The sequence below is a fragment of the Synchiropus splendidus genome, chromosome 11 (assembly GCF_027744825.2).
Source record: "Synchiropus splendidus isolate RoL2022-P1 chromosome 11, RoL_Sspl_1.0, whole genome shotgun sequence".
In the NCBI taxonomy this organism is placed as follows: Eukaryota; Metazoa; Chordata; class Actinopteri; order Syngnathiformes; family Callionymidae; genus Synchiropus; species Synchiropus splendidus.
The window spans coordinates 12,922,817-12,946,537 of NC_071344.1; the positions used below are offsets into that span (position 1 = coordinate 12,922,817).

Below are 23,721 nucleotides of genomic sequence, written 5' to 3' on the forward strand. Positions count from 1 at the left end.
GTAATATGTTTTGTGCAATGACAATAAAGAAAGTCTAAGTCTAAGTCTAAGTCTAAGTCTATTCTTGTTTACAAAATGACATCTTCAAAATCATTTTTGTCACTTCCCCCACCCTTGACCGGAATTTCAGTGTGAAGTGTTTGTTCCTCCTTTATGAGAAAACAGTAAAACATTCCACTAAACACATGGAGTGAAAGTCACCCAGATACTCAAAAAACGTGCAGCATGTAACTACATTTGATTTGTTACTGCTCACCACTATTTGTCGTACCACTGCCAAAATTCCAGACTTGTTTTTTTTGGTTTGTTTTTTATTATTATTTTCTTTTTCTATTCAATGTTTTCAATGACAGTAACCAACTTGGACTGTAAACTTGGCTGTCTTGTCGTGAAGCTTGTTTGGAGATGTTCTCAACATGAAAGAGCAGTGATACGAGGAGAGAAAATGTTCAAATACTTTGAGAAAGAATATATTAAAATATAGAACTGGATGTAATGAGAGATTTAAAGTCACTGTCTCTTGTTATTCATTCTTTCTATTTCGTCAATGGGCTGATTGGCACAGTGGATCAATAGAGCCACGTGGCTGCTCAACCCTGAGTCTGGTCTTATTGTTGAGAAATCATTGAAGCAAAAATAGTCTTGTTTAGCAAGCTAGCTCATTTAAATGAGCTCAACTTTAGCTGCCCGTCCTAGTCCTGTGACTACAGACCAAATCCTTATCGTGCTGGACATTGAGGCGGTTGGAGAAAATAGCATGTTTTCACAGAAATCCTGAGACATTTTTATTGAGTGAGACGTGGTGTATGATATAAATGTCAGTGGTTTGAGGCCAAATGCCTCATTAAATCTACTCCTTTGGTTGTCCAGTACAAGGGTTTAGTATCAATGTATGGAAGTCAATCCTACATTTCAAACTACCACCTCTGAGTCCAGCCCAACAAATGACAGCAGACTCATACACGCTACTTCTTACACCATGGTTGCACCAGGAGATCGTGCTTTGTTCCGATGGCTTCAGCAACTGAACTGAACCAACTAAACTTTGCATCGCCAGTTCATCTCTGTTCGTCCGGCCGGAGGCACCGAAGACAGATGGGCAGTTTGACCGTGCCAACGCACACAGAGACAAGTCATGCTCTGATTCAAAACTAAGTTTCTAATTCCATACACCCATGCTAAAGTGTGTAAGCTCGTGTGCAGCCTTGCTCTTGGGACTTGGCTTCCTGCCTTGGTCCAAAATCATAGAGGTTAATCGATGACTCCAAAATGTTGATCTGTGTGTGTGTAGTCTACGTGTGTCTCTTGTGACAATGAATCTCACCCGTACATTTCCAATATATTCCAAACGTGTTCCTTAGTCATTTTTAGCAAGCAACGCTCGGCAAACGGTTGTTCTTCAGGTGATGTGATGTGCTTGTCGTGCCTTTCTTGGTCCTGTGACCCAGAGTTCCCAAGATACTCTGGTTTTATTCTTAATTTTTTTCCAATGAAAATGAGTGGGAAAAGGACAGCACAGTTAAGAATTTAGCCGTGACTTGAAGGGCTCACACCTCCACCAGACTACTTGTGGTAGTTGTGAGTATATAGTCGCACTCCTCCTCTATCGCCCTAAAATCAAAAAGCCAAGTCAAATTGTAAATTACTAAATTGTATTTTCATTTTATTGTTGGGAAAATGGTATTTTTAAATGTAAAAAAAAATTGAATCCTGCAATTGGGTGACTGCAATATACAATGAAAGATACAGAACAACAAAAACAAATAAAAAATGGAGGCTGTATGAGTGAACTGGCGAGGGAATATTCTTTCTCTTGGGACCACCTAACCCAAGACCGAGTCAAGGCTTGAGCATACAGGCACCAAGTCCAAACTGAATACAGAACATAATATTAACTATTTTGTTCCCATGATAGCACTGCAGTTCTTGTTTTGGGGAAAAAGACTACTGTTTATGCATGTGTGTGTCTATATGACTAATAGACTTAATGTTTCTGTGTTCACTTTGTTCCTGGCCTCCACTCAACCTCCGGCCCTCAAAGTCTTGGTCTCGATCTTGACTCGGTCTCGGGAGAAAGAATATTCCCTTGCCAGTTCACTGGTGCAGCCTCCACTTTTTGTTTGTTTTCTTTTAGTGTATCTTTGACTCTAATAATGCAGGATTTTCCAGCCAGTTGGAAATCAGAAACAAGTTCAGAAACAAATCCAAGCCTTGCTCTGCAGCAGTAACAGCTCGTGCTTGTGCATCCTTCTCTGCTTTTGTTAACTCTGAGGCACTTGTTACGAGTTCATGCCCACGCTCCACTAGCTTGCCCCCTATTTAAAATGAGAGGTGGCGTTAAGCTGATACGGAGGTCTTTAATGGCTTTGATTGCTCAATAGCAGCCTCCAGTTTCAGATGTTCAGCGGCGCGGTAAATGATCCCAACACAGAAAGCATGTTACCTCAGATAAAGAAAGATGTTTGCCCTTAAAGTGCTGGAGCGACACACGTTATTTAAACCGAGAGCGGGTCTGTTTGACTTGGCCTAATCAACAAGTTACTGACTAGAGAAAGTGGCTTTGACTAGAGAGAAGGAGGCTGCACGCCATGATCTGTGGCCGTCCACTCATACATCCTCTGGATGAAGCAGACGCTCATCTCTTACTGTTGACTGAGCTTGAAGTACTTGTGCGTGTTGTCCCTCTACTCTCATATTAATTGACCTATTCTTGGCATTTGCAATACACTCCAGATCACTTAGCAGACAAGTGCTGCTTTAGCTAGAGCTTTACATTATTTAATATACTTAGATACTGTTTGTTAAATTCCTCATGAGTGTTGGTGGTTAAATAATGGGGAGCTTCATTGTGATCGAGGACTGGGGGATTGCTAAAGCTGCCACGCAGATCTCACGCGCTTCCGTTCTGGGAGGAAAGCTGCTTCTTGCTGTTTATCTCTTGAATGGTGCAAGTCAAGAAAAAGGAAATTGTTTTTCAGCGAATCAGTCACAGTCCTCTTGTATGTTGTCTTCTCCATCCACCCTGGTTTTCAATTGTTTTGTGCTGCCTGTGACTCGGGTCGCCACATCGCCAACATCTTTCAGTGTGTCTCATTTGTCCACTTCTCTGGGCAGCAAACCTTCACACTTCCCAGTCTTCTTGAACAGAACCATGAATGTGTCACCATGTCTGGGGTCCTCCACACAGGGGTTAATGATCCAACACTCAAGACGGACTCAATGAACCGCCCCATTGGTGTATCAGGGAAAGTATTGAAAAGCCATTTCTCCACCTGTCGGGAAACAAATCTTTGCACTTCAATGGGTGTCCGTCATGCAACAAGGTCCATTTCCGAAACATGGCATCCCACCGCTTGTCAAGGATGGTATTGAATACCTATTCAGGCCGTGTCTGTGTCATATGTCTCCCACCCCTACGAGAAGCGGAAGATTTCACTTCACCGTAACATAGGTCCCTCACGCGGGGGTTGAAATCCTGGCTCTTTCATCAAACTTCAGATCGAGCCATGTGACCATCCCACTTGTGAAACCAATAGTCTTCACCTGATCTGTGGGAAAACGTTGCATGTGATACCAGAGATCCAATGACATGTTTAGAAATAATGGCACACACTCAAGGTCAACACAAACTGTGTTTTGATATACATTTCTACATTCACGTCCAGACATTTTGGTTGTTGTTAGCAAAGGCATGGCATTAAATTCAATATTCCGGTCTCTCGGACGGGCTCTGCTTCCACCAACACAGCAACCGTGCATCCAAGTTGCCATCTCTGGTTCCTGTTTTCTTTTCTCACTTCAAATTGCAATGTTCCAGTATTTTAATATTTGCTGAGGAGCTTTAATCACGGTCTCGTGTTCTTCTTTTTTAACAACTTAATGAGGGGCCTTCCAGCCACCATATTGAATTGGTATAAATATTCAGTATATTCTTTCTCCCTGAGTGGGAAGATTTCTCACGCTGGGAACTTGATCCCTCTGGAACATGTGTCCTCTCTGCTCGGTGTCATCCCTCCTGCAGCAGTTTCTGTCTTTTGTTCCATTCTTGAAAAAGATGTTTCCCATTCCCAGGTTTGCCTCGCAACATGACCCAATTCCAGATAAAGACACACCTCTAAAGCTCCGGCTGTGAGTCTGGAAGAGCTTTGAAAGAGTCTTAACCCCAGGATACACAAACGGTGCTGAGTGTGAATGCGTTGGCTCTTGTCGTTGACCACCACCAGTCACAAATCTGTGAAGTGATTCCAGCTCGGCCAAACCACTGTTTGAGTGAATTAGTGTCTTGCTGTGACTTCCTGCCTCGCCCTGTGGGAGGTGTGTACTTCGGCGTTTTGAGAGTGGTGCCATCTGTAGCTGTCAACAATGTCTCCCATCCGCGAGCAGGCTACTTTGTCTCCTGAGATCTTATGAGTCATCAATCTCCCCCATGGCCTCTATTGTAGGGTCGGAGACCCAGCCCTCCAACACGCTCTTGTAACATGATAACGCTCGTACTGACACAACATAGAGACGGACCGCCGACTGTCTCAGGCTGACATGCAAGAACGCTCAGATTTCACCACTGTGCTCTTACGAAGGTGAATCCTGTTAAAGCCCGGGATTTCTCTTGCTGCTCATTTGCAGTCCCTCTAGTGTCACACAAATGTTTCTAATCCACCAACCTTTATTTACATAACACCTTTGTTTGTTGTGGCTCTTGATCAATGATCGCCATTACTGCCAAGGCAAATGATAGTTCTGAGACCAATGGATCAATATGTTCATCAGCAATCTCTGTGCCTTCGGCTTGTTTTGATGTAGGTCCATCAATGAAGACTTAAGTGGCTGCTTTGTGTAGCTTGTGATAAATACTGCCGGCTGCTGGAGATTTAGATAGATATGCAAGACTAGTGTTGAAGTACCATTCTGACACTGCTTGTCATCTCCTTACTTCAGATGATCTCAGTGTTGTGTGCAATCCTCTTACACAAATAATTCATAACAACAAAGAGGTGTCCTGGGGCGTATTGATGGGCCGAGCGGGGAGGCGGGCCTCCAGATGGGACAATTAAAAACCATCCAGGCCCACTTCCTCTCACCACTCAAGAGACACAAAGAGTAGACGGAAAGATGGTGACTATCTGGGTGTCATTTTTTTACCGTAAATATATAATATACCGTAAATAATATATAGTGGTACTTCGGTTTTCGAACGTCTCGGACTTTGAACAAATTGGAGTTCGGACAAAAATTTCGAGATTTTTTTGCTTCTGAGTTCGAACGAAAATCCAGAACGCCCTCGAAAAAAGCCGGAAAAAACATATCGTGCGGAGACCGATCAGCTGAGCCACGACGCGCTTTGTTATTGTGTATAACGCAGCCTCTGTGTGCAGACGTGTCCTGTTAGCTACATTTGCTACAGTTACTGACTAGAGCAAGTGGCTTTGACTAGACTCCACACAGGGGTTAAACCAGAACGCCCTCGAAAAAAGCCGGAAAAAACATATCGTGCGCAGACCGATCAGCTGAGCCACAACGCGCTTTGTTATTGTGTATAACGCAGCCTCTGTATGTAGACGTGTCCTGTTAGCTACATTTGCTGACTGTTTTTTCTTCACATTGAGGTGTAAAACCTTTGGTGTCTCCACACTGGACCGTGGTAGAGTGTCACAGGGGAGGTGCTCTCCACACCTCCGAGGCTGGAGCCCGCACTCCAGGGTTTAATGTCCTGTTGTGGGCTGGAGCTCGGACAGGGATGAGGCGAATCTGGGACAGAGCGTTACTTGGTTTATGACTTTGTCACAACCAAACTGCACAGAAGCGCACGTTCATTTTTTTTTTTCAGCTTCAGACCCTCCTTGGTACCTCTCACTAGTCCACCAGATGGTATCTTTTGTTTGGCTTTGACAGAAAAGGTCCAATGTGAGGGGTATCCCGAGGTCTGGTTCCTAAGAGGGGCCCTGAAACTTGGTGGATTAGGTTGACTAGGTTGGATTTTTTGAAATACTGTTTGTCTGGCTCCTCACTGACACCCTAGGTTCCATAGGCCACCCATGCACGGAGGGCCACACGGTACGGCCCAAAATTCACCATTGTTTCACTCAAATTACAAGGTAGTCAGTGAACACACATGCTCTTGAAACAAAAAAAATAGTAATGGTATAAACAGTCACTGGGGTTTTGCATTGTTCCAGACCTGGGACATACTGGAGGAGACGTTGGGGAAGTCCCAGCCTCTTACCTTCAGTCGCAGCCCCCACAACCGAAACTTGGTTCACTGGATGGGTGGAAGGTAACGCGTACATTTTGAGTAAACAAGACATTATAGAAATGTGACAAAAAAGGGTGTGTCTTTCTAAACAAGCAAATATTGAATCACGTGAATTTAAATGAGTAAGAGGATTTATTCATCTCCACTTATCCGTGACCCTGCCGTGGGTTCTACAGCAATCTTCCTCCATCTAATCCGCCCAGTGGTCACCACGTGTGAAACATATGTTCCCTGAGTTGGAGGAGCTGATCATCGTCTCTGCTGCTTGTCACTCGGCTGATCTTCTGATTGCTGGAGGTCACAGTCAGATGAAGACAACAGAATCTCTCCATCTATAAATAGAAGCCTTGTGGCCATTGTGCCACCAGTCAGGAGGATCAAGCCGTTCGACTGACTCAGATCATCGCTGGCTAGTTGATTCACTTGTTTCAATAGAATGTCTTTAAACAGGTTTTACGTAGCTTTTGTTTTCATATCTTGAAGCCATCTGCACACATTTACAGACCAACTGATTCACATCACTTCAACTCAGTGGTTCTGTCTCCAGCCCAAGTGAATGTTCTGTGTCCATGCCTGTATAACTGTTGGAATGGATTGCTGCTCTGTTCCTCTCTGGTCTGTCAAAGAGAACAAACATTTTCAAGCTTGAACAGATCTCAGCTGCTGACTAGGAGCAGAAAGTCCCAATGGCTCTTCTGCTTCTTGTGTTGTCTTTCCTTCTGCATAACCACAGTGTTGGTTGTTTTAAGAGCATTTCTTTGGTGTCTAACCAGACTGGTCTGAGTATGGTCAGTGCTCTGTCTCTGTAGTTCCCCTATTGAACTCATTTCTCTTTTGAGTGAATGAACACCCCAACACAATACGGGAGGACGTAAACAAACATGGCTGACCGTCAGATCCATCTCTCGCCATGCCATTTCTGACACTCTACATCCCGACCCTGTGGAACAACTCCAGTTTTCAGGCTAAAAAGTGACCCTTTTTTCGTAAGCTTATTTACAAAGGTCTTTATTTCCCATCATGTTGTTCCATAACCATCTTTCACCGCAATTTTTCTGAAAAGTGCTGCACCATCAGGCATTTTTGTCCCCAACAATCACTAAGAGAAACCCTGGAGGGACTGAATAAGTATGCACATGAAGAAGATAAACACAATAAGCTGCATGGATCAGTCCTTAATTCCAGTTCAAACATTGACATATGAAAGAACATTTTTGTTTTTCCTCTTGTGTGGCGAGTTTGACACCCCTGTTGCGTGCCTTTCTCAGCACATCTTCATTGTGCGCAGTTGTTATGAAAGAAGAAACCCGATGACTTGAGAGCAATACTTTGCTTTAGCTGCTCAGATTACACAATAAATTCATTACAGTGTAGCTGTCACGACACATAGCAGAACAACTGTGTAATCTGGATCAAACCCCCATGTGTCCGCCATCCCGGTGTCCTTGTGCGGGCTCTGTCCCAGCTCCAGGGCTGCTGCTCTGTTGTTGACCTCCACCTTTGACCTCCGCGAGGAACAGCAACAAGGAAAATAGATATTTCCTCTGGGAGTCATTTTACATTGTTAGATGCACAGTAAGCCCTAAAGTGGAGTACAGCAAATTCCACGGGTTAGTACACCGCCCGATTTCCTGTCCTGTGGAGGAGTAGAGGACAGATGGCTGGACAAGCTGCCAACATTGTCATTGAACAACTTTTCTCTAAAATAAAGTTGCATCCTTTGCTCTCTATGTCAGACAAGGTGAACTAAAACCTCCACGATAAAGGAAACAAAGAGCAAATCTTTAGCCTGTAGTTTCCCAGCTGTGTCATGCATCTGCTTGTTTGGTCGCAGCAGAGCTTTCCGGAGGGTTAAAGAAGCTCCTGCTGTGCTTCTGTTCCGTCTTTCTAAAATAGACCCAAATTCAGTCTTCCGTCTGGTTTCCTCGCAGCTCTATTAGCACAGTCATGGTTTTAGCCGGACACAACTTTTTGGACCGGTTTTCACTCGTCTCCTTCATTTAAGGCTCACACTGAACAGTCTGTAGAATCTGAAAGTGTCAGGTACACGTCATTCATGGGGGGAATGTGTGTACCAAGCAAATCCAGCCTGTTGGTTTAAGGAGGCGTCTATCCACGCTCATGCCCCGTGACTCTCTCATGAAGGATTATACTTCTCTTTCAGGAGCAGTCAGCATCTCGTCTGACATTCCTTTAACTTAACTGAGTTCTAAAACCTTTATTCCTCACCGCACCACTGTGCTCCACATCGGAGGAGGAAGGGAAAATAATAATCAATAAGTTACTTTCCAGCTCACATCTATTGTCCTTCACTGCCAGCTACCTTGTGCAGGTGAGCAAACAGGATTAGTCAGCTGTTACCATTGTGAAGCTTTATTCCTATTACTGTCTAATTCATGTGGAAAATTTTAGGGAAATTCAAATGCCCCCTGCTGGCAGCGAACTCCAACACCTGCGACGATTTCAGGCTCCGGATTTACAATAGATTATAAACCAATAACAAATGAAATTGGATTTTCTGAACAACAAATGAAACCGAGACAAATTCCTTATATGAAAAATGCTTTGCAGAAATGGAAATTCTGATTCCTGCATTGTTTCTTCAACTAATATCCGGCTGGATTACTGTGTCCTCGGCCAGCAGCTGAGAGGGTGTCAACACAAACTGAAACCATTACGAGTTAGTCCCAGGTGACTGAAGATGCTTTGTTTTCACTTGTGTGCAAGAGCGAGTGGGATTATGAATACGGATGATCACTTAGCAACAACATCCTTGTCAAATAGAGTCCGATTTACTAGCTCAGCAAACACTCTGGACAAGAGGGTCAGACGGGGGAGCGGCTGTCTGGGGTCGATACAGAGTTTGGCTTTAGTGGGAACGAACACTTGAGTTGTGTTGCAATTGCAACACATTCTCACTGCTAGGGCGTCAAGTATGGATGACGTAGAGTGGACTTTTGCTTCCAGTGCTGATGCATAAGTCCGACTTCCACGTTGCATGTTGATGCATAGGCGTGCCTCCCATGTGACCTCCAAATGGAGGGGTCGGAGGTTCAGGTGTCACGATCGCTCCACTGGGAAAGTGCCGGTGCTGAGTAGTTGTCAGCCTCCGATGTGCATGCGCTGTGTTTCTGGCTTGGAGGAGGAGCTTCTCCATCAGCGGTGGGACCAAATCCCGATGACTGCGATGTGCTGTGTGAGGATTATTGGGGTGCACAACAGACATTACAATCTGATTTTTTTTCATCTACGCATCTCATCCTGAAAACGTCGCGCTTCAAACGTCCTTGGCTTGTGGCTGGCGTCTCCTCCAGAGGAATCTGAAATCTTCCTAGAATGTGATACGTAACAGATGAAGGGTGTGAGGCAAGGGAAAGGCAAGAGCTGAGAGTCTGAATTGTTGAATCGGGAAGCCAGATGGTCCTCGCTCATGGAGAGGAGAGACCATGGGGAGACTGAAGGAAAGACAGCAGCGAGGACATAAAGGGGAAAGATGGAATCTGAATTTTTGTGCGGGAAAATCTTTTATGGTGGTGGACTTTTTTTTTTTTCATTTAAAAGTCTACATATCATGAGCAGCACACTGAGGATGTTCTACCTCTCTTCTGCAGGGGTGAAACCCCCTCCAGCCCTAGTTAGCATTAGCATCATCACATTTCACCCGGGGGGCTTCCCTCCAGCTCCAGCATCAACATCATTAGCATTATGTCCAGCCCGGGCTGCTGGTGCCGGTCAGCACCTCGTCTCCACACCCCGGTGCTGCGAGAAACACGTTCCATCATTTGGATGCAGCTGATTATTCATCGTCTAATGTGATGTGCTTTCGCTGACTTGGCTCACTTCTTGTTTAGCACGCCTCAGCAACGTTGCGCTCTCTGCCTCAGTGGCGCTGTGACGGGCCACAGATGAGGACAAGTTATGGGCCTGATGCGTCGAGTCAGTCTGCGGTTCTCTGGTGGATTTGTGCTGAATTTAGCAAAGGCCTGCGTCTCTTCCTTTCTATTTTCGGCACATGTCCGGTAGAGGTCAGTCCATGGCAAGGCACAGCCCTGGTTTCAATTCAGAGCGGATTTCAGTACCTGATGCTTATTTTTACCCGGGCCTGAGGCAACAATACTGAAAAACAAAGGACCCAATTTCACTACCTGCCAAACAGACGAGGCCGAGAACAGAGTGGCTCGACTATCCCAAGTCTTGCTCAGTAAAGAGTGAACATCCGTCCAGCTAAATATTACGCTGTAAAAGCTCAGTCTGCCCCGAATTAGCGCTGTCAACTTCATGCTCGCTCTCACTTGAGCTCCGACCAATTAGCTAGAGCCATGTGGTTTGCTTTGTCCTTCTTTCTTTTAGTTCCTCCCTCGGGAGGTCAGGTCATGGCGACATCAGCATGTCCATCAGGCGTCCCCTGGTCGATCACAAGCCTCTCTCTGGCCTGGCACGGGTGTCCGCACCACCCTAAGGTATGATGGAGAGTTGTCTCTCCATGTGGAGCAGCAGGCTTCTCCGCCACTCCTCAGTCTCCTTCCATCGGAGAGTCCCTTCTGAGGAAACGGTTAAGACGCTAATGACTTTACATTTAGAAGCACTCCTTCAAACAAATAAACCGACGTCCAATTTCTCCAAATAGCTTAGTGTTTATTCTACACGTCAAGGATTTCCACTCCTCTCTCAGCATCATCCAGTGGAGAGAGCCGACCCCGTCCCTGGCTGCCTACTTTCCCTCGCCCTGTTCCCAGTGGTGGGGTCATGAGGTCCGTCCTCTCCACTGGAGCCAGAGTGACGAACGACGACGCGGCACTGCCAGCGGCCTGCAGCACAAACAGTAAACAGACTGAGGGCGGAGGGTGGGAGCGGGGGGCTGATCACTGAATGAGGCTGAGGACTTTCTTCAGTGTGATGTTGGCATGCATTCCATACGTAACAATATCTAATTCTCATCGCAGCATGAGACCATTGACCCTGTTGAACTGATGAAGAACACATGGTGAGCCGTTCTCATGCGACTGACAGTGAGGTTGTTTTCAGGTGTTTTGTGTGTACAGTGTAGGAAGCTCCGATAAATAGTAAACCTGTACTGCTCATATGTTTCGGGGTCGTGTAATACTCTAAATGGATCACTCAAAGTCCTACTTTGTTTATGTGATAAACTGAAACACTGAATAACCAATATTTCCTGTATTGAAGGCTGTGGTCCCCATGGTGGGTTCAAAAATAGCTTGACCCTTTCATTTTGCAGGGTCAGACAGGATGACAGCCACAAAGTCAATGAATATCTGTTTGTTTTTAGACAGCAGGAGGAACCGTAGTGTCCGGGCGGAGTGTATCACGTCACAAGTATAAACCAAATAACTGTTATATTCTGTGTGTGCTACATTTGTTATCAATATAGAAAAACAAAAATCACTTTTAAACAGAAAAATATTACTAAAGTGAAGGCAGGATTATGATTTTAAAGCCATTAAATGTCTTTTTTTGAGATTACTTAATTAATATGAGTGAAAGTCTAAATTGTTATTATATGACTGTTCATTGTTATTAATGAGTAAGCAAAAAACAACCAAAAAAGTAATAAAAAAAATGTAAAATGCTATCGGAGACAAAACAGATGTGGTGAAAGTAGCCGTGCAATATACCTCGCCTCGTCTGCAGAACCACATTGTAGTATGTGATATTTTAATCCAAATCCACAACAGGTGAACAGGTCAATATACAAATCTGATTAACAGTAAGAAACAAGCTTCAAAGTTCAAAAGTATTGAATGGAACCATCAAGTGAAATAGGTGTCTAATAAAGTAAAAATAATATGGAGAGGAAGAAAAAAAAGGTGAGTTTGATCCTGACTTCCCCATGTGTTGTGACCCTCCTGCCAAACAAGGCCCCAGTTTAAACTGAATCACAACTGTGATGTCTAAATTTTAGTTCGTCTCCTGGTTGAGTTCTTCCTTGTCAGGGCAACGTTGGGTTCTGTTTGTGCTTGGGTGCTCCTGGCATTCCGGTTTCCTCCCCTAGCCTAGAGCCATGACAGTGTAAGAGCTGTCCGTCTGCATGTGCGCTGCTATGATGGACTGCTGACCAGTGCAGGGCCCTCCATGGTTCGCCTCATGTAGCTGAGCTGCAGTTCTTAGCGAACAAATGAAAGACCAATTCTTCGGTGCAAGTTTGTGTGAAGCGCTGGCTCATAACTGCGTCCCAAATGAATGTGGTGGCCTGATGCTTGCTTGTCTCACGGATGTCCCACTGGATTAGTCAGACGCGGTCGGAGTTCACCTCAGCAAGGACACCAGACTGAATCAGAGTGGCAGAATATTTCAACATGCAAAGTGCATTCGTGTCTGTCAGCTCAAATCTCTGCTGGCGCCCTTCGGTCCGAGTCACCCACACACTCGCGCTGAGTGCTGCCTGCTGTGGCCAGTGTGAATTAGAACTGCATGCTGCACTCGTGCAGTGACGATATCCCCGTCACTTGTGAATGATCCATATTTAATTCAAAGTGATAGAAATATTGCAAACAGGTTAATTGCATTTTAACTCCCTCCGCTCCTCCTCCGACGACGTGTGACTCGGCAGTCGTTGACACGGATCAAAGGCAGCGCTGACGGTGGCTTCACATGCTCTCTGTGCGGCGGCCTAGGATGCTTTTGAGTGGAGAGAGATTCTCGGGGCATGTTTTGAGTCGCTCCTCATACTTACATAAGACTTCTTCTGCCTTTGTCCCCCGCCCCTCCCCCTCCCTGTCTCAGTAAATCATTTCCTCAAGGCCAGTCATTACCATCAAGTGAAGTCCCTACGTCCAACGTGGCCGTCCGAAAAGACAGTTCTGCTTTGACAGTCAAACAAAAGCAAGGATGACTGAGCCAAACCTGATCACACGGTCTGGAGGTTGGCGCTGCAGAGCAGGTGACGTCGGCGTGATCACGCACACGTCCTGTGGTGTCGGCACCTCAGCAACATTCTGAATGATGTCAGTCAGAATAATTGCTCTTCCCTTCCCATGGATCGCTGGGGGAGGCTTCGCAGGGGCAAGGGCAGCCCGGGCCCACAGAGAGAGAGAGCACACAACCGTGTGTGTGTGTGTGTGTCAGGGACACTTTCTTTAACTGTGGACTCCAACCATCTGCAAGTCCAGCCCAGCCTTCCCTCTCTCTCAAAACCAGCAGAGAATTGTGATCGGAGACTGATAAACTCAACTTTGTGAACCGGGTCGGCCACGGTACCTCCACCCAGTTGGAAGGACTCGGGCTTATCTCAAGGCTAAAGAGGATTTACGAAGCCTCGTCTCCCTGAGATTCTGACGTTTTCTCTATGAGACATCTTGTTCTTTCAGTCAGTTTCCAAGACAGCATGTGAGAGTTGGGCCGTACCAGTAAATCTAGCTTTGTCTTTTGGCTCAGCTCTTTCTTCCCTGTGGTATACAGTGGCTTCTAGCAAGTTTTTTCCTTCCCTCACTTGCGAACATGACTCCAAGATACTTGTCCTCCCCCACCCGTGGTAGGATCTCATTTCCAGACCTGCACCAGACATTTGACACCAACTGTAGGCAAACTCAATATTGTTCAGTGCAGCTGACAGTGACTCTTCAATTTAGTTTTTTCTTTCATTGTTTGTCCCAATCAGTTGTGTGTTTGTGTCAGGAAAACATCACAAGAGTCGTCGCTCACTTTTACCTCTGCAGAACTGACTGGTTGTATCAAGGGTTACAGCTTTATATGAAAGAATCACATTGAGAATTAGTACGATAAAACCATTCCCTTTTTCCCAAGACATGTTTTCCAACAAATGAATTTACTTTCTCACGTTCATAAAAAAGTAACATTTAATTACAAAACATGTTGAGTAGCCTCCAAAACAGTGCGCATTTAATATGCAGACATTTTGCGTCAGTAATAAATTTACTGATTTTGCTGAAGTTCGGTTGAGTGAGAAGCTACTTAGCCTAGCATTGTTAGCTTGAGCATGCTAACTATACAGCTGTCTCAGGCACCAAAATGTGTCATCTGCTCACAGTAGCTATAGCTTTTCTAACGTCTGCAGCATTGTGGGAGCAGATGTGCTTCTGTAAATACACTTGATTTAGATGCAACCACCAATTTAGAATTCAGAAGTCACCGGAATACGCCATGAGTCCATAGCCTTCATTTTCCAAACAGCAATACTTTTTCCAAACATTTAGGAAAGTGAATTCTCCACTTCAAATAAGGTCTTTCAATTCAGATTTGCGTTGACGTGCGACATGCGGCCGTTCATTATCTGACATTTGAGGTGCGCTCACGTTGATTTGAGGAGGTGTGGACAGGACGTGTTGGTTTATTTACAAGAGTCCGCCAGTCCCAGTGCTCGTGTTTCCTGCTTTATGCGACTCCATTTCAGTGATGTCAGCCTGCTACAGGATCTCCGTCATGACCTGGATGTGCACTTCACCTGAAGGTTGCTGTAAAGAAGAGCCACAACCCGCCGGTAACAAGAGGTCGTCTTTAATCGTAAGTCAGCAGCAAATGAAACTCGTGTGTCATTTCGGGACTGCAGACGTGTCCAAAGACTCTCTTCACACAACAAAATAGCTCGTACGCTGCTGCTCTGGGACAGAAAACCGGACACTCACAGTAAAACCAGACACTCCGCCGTAAAAACCCACTCCAAGCAGTGCAGCAGAAATAATTCATGAGACGGCTGTCGGGCCAATGTGATCAACCTCGTATTGTTTTGACGTGTGGGTGAGATTTGAGGTGCATTTCTGGGCCCGCCGTCATCGGTCGGAGACGACCTGCTGCTTGACATTTGGGGGTAATTGCTGCTCAGCTGAATGAGCAAATTCAGGTCACGTGTGCTGCAGAGGTTTTGACGGCGCGACACCTGACGCGATGGCATTTGTGGTGCTGCGAGGCTCTGAGCTCAATCCTCCACTTCCTCTCATCTCAGGCTGCCCACAGCCCGCCACTCGCGCTGTGCAAACACGCAGGGTCGCCACATCCCGACCTCAGCAAGAACACTCCGACTCGTAGCATGAAGGATGAGTCAGGACTCTGAGAGTCATGAGTCATTTTTTATTTAGACTGACTGTCTCGATGGTGTGGCCTCCTGGGTACAGTTTGTGGCAGCCCAGCAGGATGGAAAAGGCTTTGCGGAAATCGGCGTTGAAGGCATAGATGATGGGGTTGAGGGAGGAATTAGCCCAGCCGAACCACACAAACACGTCGAAGGTGGTGGGGCTGATGCAAGGGAAGGTCCGGCCCCCGCTCGTCTGCTCGCAGAAGGGAACCATGCAGTTGAGGATGAAGAAGGGAAGCCAGCAGCACACAAAGACGCCCATGATCACAGACAGCGTCTTCAGCACCTTGGTCTCCCTCTTGAACGTCACTTTGAAAGAGCTCTCCGACTCGGAGATGCTGGAGCCTCCTCCGCCCATGCTGTCGTGCCGGTTCTTGGCGTTTTCGGCCGCCCGCTCCAGAGCCGAGATCCTGCGGATTTGTCGGTGTGCGATGCGGTAGATCTGCGTGTAGGTGGCCAGCATGATGGCCACGGGGATGTAGAAGCTAATGAGCGAGGTAGAGATGGCGTAGGTCCTGTTGAGGCTGGAGTCGCAGTTCTCCGGGCCCTGCTGGGTTGTGCTGTTCCCCAAGCCAGAGGCTGCGGACGGCGCCTGGGCCTTGTGCCAGCTCAGCTGCACAGGGATGAAGGAAATGAGGACAGACAGAGTCCAGGCCACACTGATCATCACATAAGCCACTCTGGGCGTCATTTTCCGCTCGTATCGAAAAGGGCTGGAGATGGCCCAGTAGCGGTCCAGGCTGATCACACACAAGTTCAGGATGGAGGCGGTGGAGCACATGATGTCAAAGGCCACCCAGGTGTCGCAGAAAGATCCGAAAGGCCAAAAGCCGACGATCTCCGTCACCGCCTTCCATGGCATGACCAGGATGGCCACCAGGAGGTCCGACACTGCGAGCGAGATGACGAAAAAGTTGGTGACTTTGGTGCGCAGATGGCGGAATTTGGTGACGGCGGCGCAGACCAGCGTGTTCCCCAGCAAAGTCGTCAGGATGAGCAAGGAGAGGAAGCAGGCGGTGAGGATGCGACTCGATGAAGCCTCATCCGAGAGCCCGCTGTCGGCCACCGTGCTGCGGTTGAGAGGCTCCATGCCGGGACGCGCACTGGAACCGGTGCCGCTCTAATTCATGGCCGCTACATCACATCCAGCGTGAGCGCGAGGCGGCCGTCAGTCAGTGTCTGAAGTGAGGACTCGGCGAGGCTCAGCAGTTCACCACCGCGCGTCAGTCCCATGACTTTGGAAATGAGACTGGGCATCGTTTGGGCAGAAGTGCATGTCAGTGAATTCCACGGAGCAACAACGAGGTCTCTTTAGTGACGATGGTCTTCGTTTCTTTTTGTGCGAAGCCATCTGCTGCCCTGGAAACGTACATGAGACACATTACTAACTCTCGCCTCACTTCTCTCCTCAGTTCAACTCACCGAAATACGCCGAGTCTGACAAGAAGCGCGCGTAAAGAGGAACAGATATTTACAGTAAAGTGTTGCGTCATTAACACCCTCTCTCGAGTGATAACGGCTATTGTGCGAGTTGACACTCACCGATCACCTGCTTCTTCAGATAGATTCCCAAAGTTCCCCGCGCGGCGTCCACCTAAAAGCTCATATTCCGGGATGCGAAAGGGTAAAATAAATGTCCCGCTCATGTCCACGGCGGCGGCTCCGTGATTCTCCTGCAGTTTCACGGAACATGCCGCTGACTTGTGTTGCGTCAGTGCGCGTCTGCGGAGCTCGGAGCGCAAGAGGCGGCTCGGTGCGCCCGCGGCGCTCTGACGTGCTCCCATTCAGGAGAAAGTGAAGTAGGGATAACGGAGGTCACGTGACTCGGGCTTTTGGTTCCCAATCTAGCCTTTGAGAATGAAGTCGTGGTGCGTTCACGGAGCTGCTCTCAGCGGCATTACGCGCTGACTTATATTGGAAAATGGCGCGGTTATTCAAATAATGTTTTTATTATTAATCTCACTGTTTATTTAAATGGGATCCCGCTTGTTTGAGACGAACTCAAATCATTTTCATTTAATTTACTGACATCAAGGCGGTGGGTCACTGAGACCACCTACTGGCGAATCTGAGAACTGCACCAAGACAAGGACACTTTTTTTATATCAGGACGTAAGTATTTGTCATCTTCGCAAACGTCACCCTCACGCGGCTCGTTCCGTGTGAAAGTCTTGGCGGCACCCGTCATCGTCCCCCCGGTGTCCGCTCTCACCGCTGAAGCTGGGATCCGACGCGCCGAGCATCATGGGACTGAGACGCAATCGTGACACGTCAACTGTCACCTTGCCGTGATCTAAGTCCTTCTGACAGGAGGGAAAGCGGCAGCCTTTAACCTTTTCCTTCACAAACAAGCGCGATGTACACAGTTTAGTGGCTGGACATCATCCGGAACACTTGACTGACGATTGGACTTCCATATTATCTCACTTTCACTCAATATACGACATTGCAAATATATTTTTACTCAATCTCAATGAAGTGTAAAGTCACCATATTGGCTTCATAACTGTTGTGTTTTTGTCGTTTTATTTAATGATTTACTATTACTGTTGTTTTGTATTTTTTTCCCAACAAAATAAATAAATTATTTCAGCTTCATAAAAGTAGATTCAACTTATTATTAAATTATTATTTGAACAGAAAACTTCCGCTTGTTAAAACTGCTGCATTGTCAGCTCATGGCAAGTCTTTCAGATGCAGAACCAAAATCATGTTTTCAGGTCAAATACTTTGGTTTTATTGATCCTAGACGAATATATTAATTTTTTTTTCCAAGGCAAATCAGAGCAGGAGCAGATGGCTTAGTGTCATCAGTTCTATTTTGAATGTGGGAGGAAACCGGAGTGAGAAATTAAAACGTAAAGAAAGTCTGTATCACCTGAAGTGATAAGGTTTGCACTGAGACACATTTGTGTGTTTATGTACCTATTGTGGTCATTTGAAGTAGTTATATTAAAGTCTCCGTCAATACCTATGACAGAGTTTGATGGAGCGTGAAGAACAGAGGAAGGCGTCGGACATTTAAAGAGAGCTTGGTTGAGCTCACTGCTGTTGCTTGTGTTTGAGGGAAGGGCTCGGAAAAGCAGTCGTGTAGCGTGTGTAGGTCAGGGAGGAAACTTCAGTCTCAGTTTTCAGTGTCAAAATGTGGTTCACCTTTCACATTAGTGCATCACCATGGTAACCAGGTCGCTGCCTTGACCGCCCCATGTATTTCAGTTCAGGTCAATGAAACCGACTTAAGTCTGCTGAGGAACTCGCTGAGAAAGTTGAACCTCAGCATCTGTGTGATCTATGGAATCTGTGCAGTCTTGTTCCTGTTGATCAAACTTTATTCGAATATTTCACGGCGTTTACCCACTGACCTTAAAACTCTGGGCCAATGAGACGATGCCGTCCTCGTCTCTGTCCGTCCTTGGTGGCGTGTTGCATAATCTGCTGAGACGGTCTACTAAAAATAAGCCTCCTATCTTGCTGAATAAAACTTTTGTTTTTTTAGAGAAATGTATCTCTTCTCGTGTCCCGGAGGTTCTGGGCGATACTGTTACTCCACAAAATACAACGTAGCGATATTAGATATTGACAGGCATTCAGCGAGGCTCTCTTTATAGCCTCCATTATTGAATCCAGGAAGTTGTTGTTTTTTTAGAAGCTAAATGTGAATTATTAAATTGTATTGAAGACATTTCAGACCACTAAGGATTTATCACAGTTTTTCCTCACCAAGTCAGAGTAGGAAGAGTTTGTTTACATTTTTGTTGTATTTATTTCAAGTCCCCAAAACCAGCCACACCTCACCTTTGTGACCTCGAGGTGTCTTGGTCACGTTCACAACTGAGCCAAGAGGTTCAGCTCTTCTTTGACCTGCTGCGCACCTATTTGTCCCGTATGGAGAGAAGGTCCACCATCCATGAGTAACCTCTGCTCTTCAGAGAAGCCAGTTCAGGTGGCATCAAGTCAAGATACCTCCAGGTCAGTCTGGAGTGAGGTGCCCTGGGTATGTCCAACTGGGAGGAGGCCCCGGGAAAGACCCACGACACACTGGAGAGTTTATATCTCTCAGGTGACCGGAGAACACACGACGGCTGCTGCCACCGCAAAGCAAAGGATCACTTAGTCGGTGGTTGTGTCTCTAGTGCACCTTTTGTCTCTGTTCTTGTCTTGTCTTTATCACATTCTTTGTTTACTTTAAATTATAACTGTCCTCAAACAAGTTCTCTACTGTCTAGCTGTTTTCATTGCCCCCCGAAACAGCTGTTTAGATGAGAGTACAGCTCATGTTCTTCTGCCAACTCTTTACTCTATACTGCCGCCTTCAGGAGCTTTGCTACAATTGACCGATTCAGCTGCCTTGACCGTAGTAACCCATTAATTTTCAGTCAGAAAAAAAACCTTGCCGTCTGTATACTAGATATTCCTGACAGCTTCTTGTTCACATATATTACTATTGCTTTCTACTTTCAAACCTATTATTAACCTCATCATTATGCTCTTTTTAATTGTAATTTCAAATACTTCAATAAAAGCTTTGATGTCATGGTTCACTGTTTTTTGGAAGATGACGATCTATTTTTTGGCATAATAATTTAAAAAAATGTACATCATCATTGAGAACCAGAAAAAAAGAGCGAATGCCACCTACGCGCGCAACTCACTCTCTTTTTTCCCCTGTGTAATGCCACATCAAAACCTCAATTTATTATAGTCAGTGTGTACTCTCATGGTTATTTCCTCGACACGCATCAGTAGCTACTACAGCACATTTCACAACCTTACTTTGTCATTGGTTCGCAGTGAAACTGGTGACTGTAACTTACATCATGTCGATGAGGAAGTTCTGGGGATATTTTGGTGCCAAAAACTAGACGACAGAGTGAGTGACCCGTCATTCACTTGCTTTTTTTAAATGGATAAACTACTCATTAAATGATGTGTTTTGTTTTACTTTTAAGTTGCGCTTTATTTAGTATTTTATTTAGTAATTTAGTATTTCATAATACTGCTGTTTGATGACTTGATGGCGGCTGCAATTTTTTTAAATGTTGAGTTGACTTCCCAGTCGATGGAATCTCCCTTCTATTCATGTGACTCAGATCCAGAACATCAAAGCTGAAGCAGCGGGGTCGTAAGTTTGAAGGTCAGATTTGTTCTCAGGAGAGCAGTGAGCTAAAGTGGACCGAACTTCAGAGCGCCTCCCTCCAGCTGCTCCTGCTCTGCCAGTGAGTGGTGCAGCTGCTGCTCCTCCACACCCTGCAGTACACTTCAAACACTCGCGACGGAGAACACTCCTCATCACCCCAACTCTGGAGCTCACTAGTGAAATGCTTGAATTTTTGAGATTTCCAATTTGACTCAACCAGGACACTTCGGTTCCTGATTGGTCAAATGACTTCCCCAATGATGTTCGCACTGAAGACAGTAGCAGACCAAAAACACTTCTGTTGAACAGTGTTCTTATATTATATTATATTATATTATATTATATTATATTTTATTATATTATATTATATTATATTATATTATATTATATTATATTATATTATATTATATTATATTATATTGTATTGTATTGTATTGTATTGTATTGTATTGTATTGTATTAGATTATATTAGATGTCCTTCGTCCCACACTGTGGAAATCCAATGTGTCACAGCAGCAACAAGCAGTCACTACAGCATTAAAGACAACAAAAACATCAAAGACACAGACCAAACAACAAAGATGCAATTAATTGGAGAGAAAATTTTCTTTCTCAAGAATGGAAAAATGAAGAAAAATGGGGGTTTCAGGAGGGTAACCTTTCTCATGCTGGACATTCTGGAAACTCAAAAGTTTTACAAGTCAAAGCGCCAATGTGTTGTTTAAGAATATTTGTTTTTGGCGGCGCCGCTGGTAAAAGAGCGTAATTGCAAGCTGTTGTAAAACTAGGTCTCTGGTCCCGCCACCTTCCCACGTTTGGAGTTCTATAAGGAAGGACGAAACTGCGAAAGATGGAATCACAGTTGGCAATATGGCATAGACAATATCAAGCACAGGGAAGTCTAGGCGCATCTGTCAGTCAGCATCAGGATCTCCCTCATGCAGCCAGTGTGGAGAGGCTGAAGCAACTGACAGACCCACTGACCCAGATCATATAACTTGATTTCACGTTTCAGGGCAAAAGATCATGAACATGGAATAACATTGGAGCTTTATTACATCATGACTCAGCATGTTTCAATAAGGAGAGCACCAAAACACTTTTAAACTGAGTTGACCGTGGACACAGACGTCAGAGCAAGAAACCAGTCTTCTTCGCTAAGTTCTAGAACCATTTCCGGGGAAGTTGGAATGTTGACGCTGGTGGCGCTTCTCTGCTGCCCGGTGCAGGTCTGCAGAACAGAGGAGTCAGTTGTGATAAGAACATGTTACACTGATCCCAACTAGAGAGTCCATTGACTCTGCCAAGGACTTTGAATCGGCTAAACTAGCTAACTAACCTGTTTTGCTGGCTATATCGACACTATACTTGAATAAACATAATGACAATGAGTAGCGGAGACTGACACGTTTAAAAGCATCTCAAAAATCTGTTCCCCACATTTGAGTACACGCCACAGACCGGCGGTAAACGTTGAGAACGACGTAGAAGTCCGGTACAAACACTGCTTCTGTCCACTCTGGTCTGGGCTCTTGGTCGGTCGGGTTCCTGTGCTCTCTTCCTGCACCCTTCCATGAATGATCACGCTGAGTTAGCTTGACTGTTGTGAACTGTGGGTGACTCTGACTCTCAGGACACACCCCTTGTCAGGTCGCCCAGACTTACTTTGTTACACTGCAGCGCCAGACCATCAGAGAATATATGGAAATTATAGATTTTTATATCAAAAAATGATGGATTGTTGTCTGAATGAATTAATGTACACAATCTGCAGGAGAAGTCGACAAAAACAATGCTCACTCAGCACAAGAATGAAGGGAAACATCAAGACATGTTGGTGAACCTGACAAAAACAGAAGAGTTTTACCTCTGCCCAAGTGTCTTCTCTGCCGCTGTCCTGAGCTCTTTGCTACTGTGCTGGTGGTCCTGGTCGTCACATGTGAGGTGAGGCCACACTTCATTCCTCTGAACTCTGGCGCTGACATTTCACTGCGGTTTCACTGCGGTTTCACTGAGGTTTCGCTGCTGGCGCTCAGTCCATGAACCTCCACTCACTTACATTTCATCACAGTCTCTGTAATAACCACTGACTTGTTTTCATCATAATCATAGTCAAGTTTCTGAACCTTGACTGGAACTACGCTTCAATCCTGTAGCCACGTGCACACCGCTCCACATTCACACAGGCTTAACAAACAAGACTGTCCACACATGAATTTGAATTTTCGCCTCGTGGCTTTACACTCTTTCTGGACACAGTGTTTTTTCAAGAGAAAACAGCTGAGCATCATAAATCGCCTCTGCAGTATATTAACGCTCCACCGGAAGATGGTCAAAAAGTGGCGCTCAAAACTCTAGCGCCGTTTTTCTGTCATCTCTGAACTTCAGAGTTCATGAGAGGATATTTCGTGCGCACGTAAGGGATATTTTCAGATGGTGACCGATAACCTGTGAGCAAGTGAGATGTCTAATCTGCTGCAACAGCAACAAGAAAGTGGAGGGTTGAAGGTTCTGCTAAACATTAGCTGCAACATTTTCCCTGCATGCAACAAACTCTCTGGAACTGATCACCGTGTTGTTATGTTGTGGACATGAGGTTGAGCAGTCCGTCTCTTGGCTTTTGGTTTGCCCAAACAAGCTCAGTTGACTGCAGTAGAGGATCTTCTGTCTCCTGCCTTCTCACACTGCTCGGCCAGCATGGTGACAGAAAGATGGCTGGGCCTGTGTGGCAGCACTTCCCTGCAGAACTTGACCTCATCTGCAGGTTTTGGAACGTGTCAAGATAACAGATAAGATAAGCCGCCAGATTCTCGCAGAATTCAACTTGACTCAGCGCTGCTTCCCTCCACAGAATAATGCTTTGTAAAGTGTGAACACTCAAGTGTCACGCTTACCTCACAGTCGCTCTCACAATCAGTCAAGATGGCGCGAGCACAACTCCCAATGTCTCCGCACTAAACCTGAGAGCCGCAGCACCAGGACTGACTTGTTATTCTCCTGCTGTTTCCTCATCTTTCCGCTCCAGAATGCAAGGCTGCGTGACCTTCCAGCATCTGGAACCTTTCATGACTGTGTTCCTTCTCCTCGTCCTGCTCTCCTCCATTCAAGTCGACTCTCTCAATATTGAATGGAAAACAAGCCTTGAACTCAAATGATATCTGTCCCAGAAATGGATTTAAATACACATCTGGGGGCTCCTCTCGGGGTCCCCCTGACCCGGATGCTTGTGTTATGAGGTTTGACACCTTTTATACCCGACGTGGGACGATTGTCGCCCCTGCAGATGA

At 45.7% G+C, this 23,721-nt stretch overlaps 1 protein-coding gene across 2 annotated transcripts; it reads right to left on the reverse strand.

Annotated features, from left to right (window-relative positions):
• Positions 1-12,994: 12,994 nt before the first annotated feature.
• LOC128766946 (D(1) dopamine receptor-like) lies at positions 12,995-17,085 on the reverse strand. Of its 2 annotated transcripts, none has more exons than XM_053878557.1 (2): positions 16,839-17,085; positions 12,995-16,655 (listed from the first exon to the last, which is right to left on the reverse strand). In XM_053878557.1, the coding sequence occupies exon 2, from the start codon at positions 16,384-16,386 to the stop codon at positions 15,286-15,288; it is 1,101 nt and encodes a 366-aa protein (XP_053734532.1). In that variant the 5' UTR covers positions 16,387-16,655; positions 16,839-17,085; the 3' UTR covers positions 12,995-15,285. The 2 variants fall into 2 exon arrangements, with proteins under 2 accessions (XP_053734532.1, XP_053734533.1); XM_053878558.1 differs by having other exon boundaries at positions 16,719-17,085.
• Between the last annotated feature and the right edge of the window lie 6,636 nt (positions 17,086-23,721).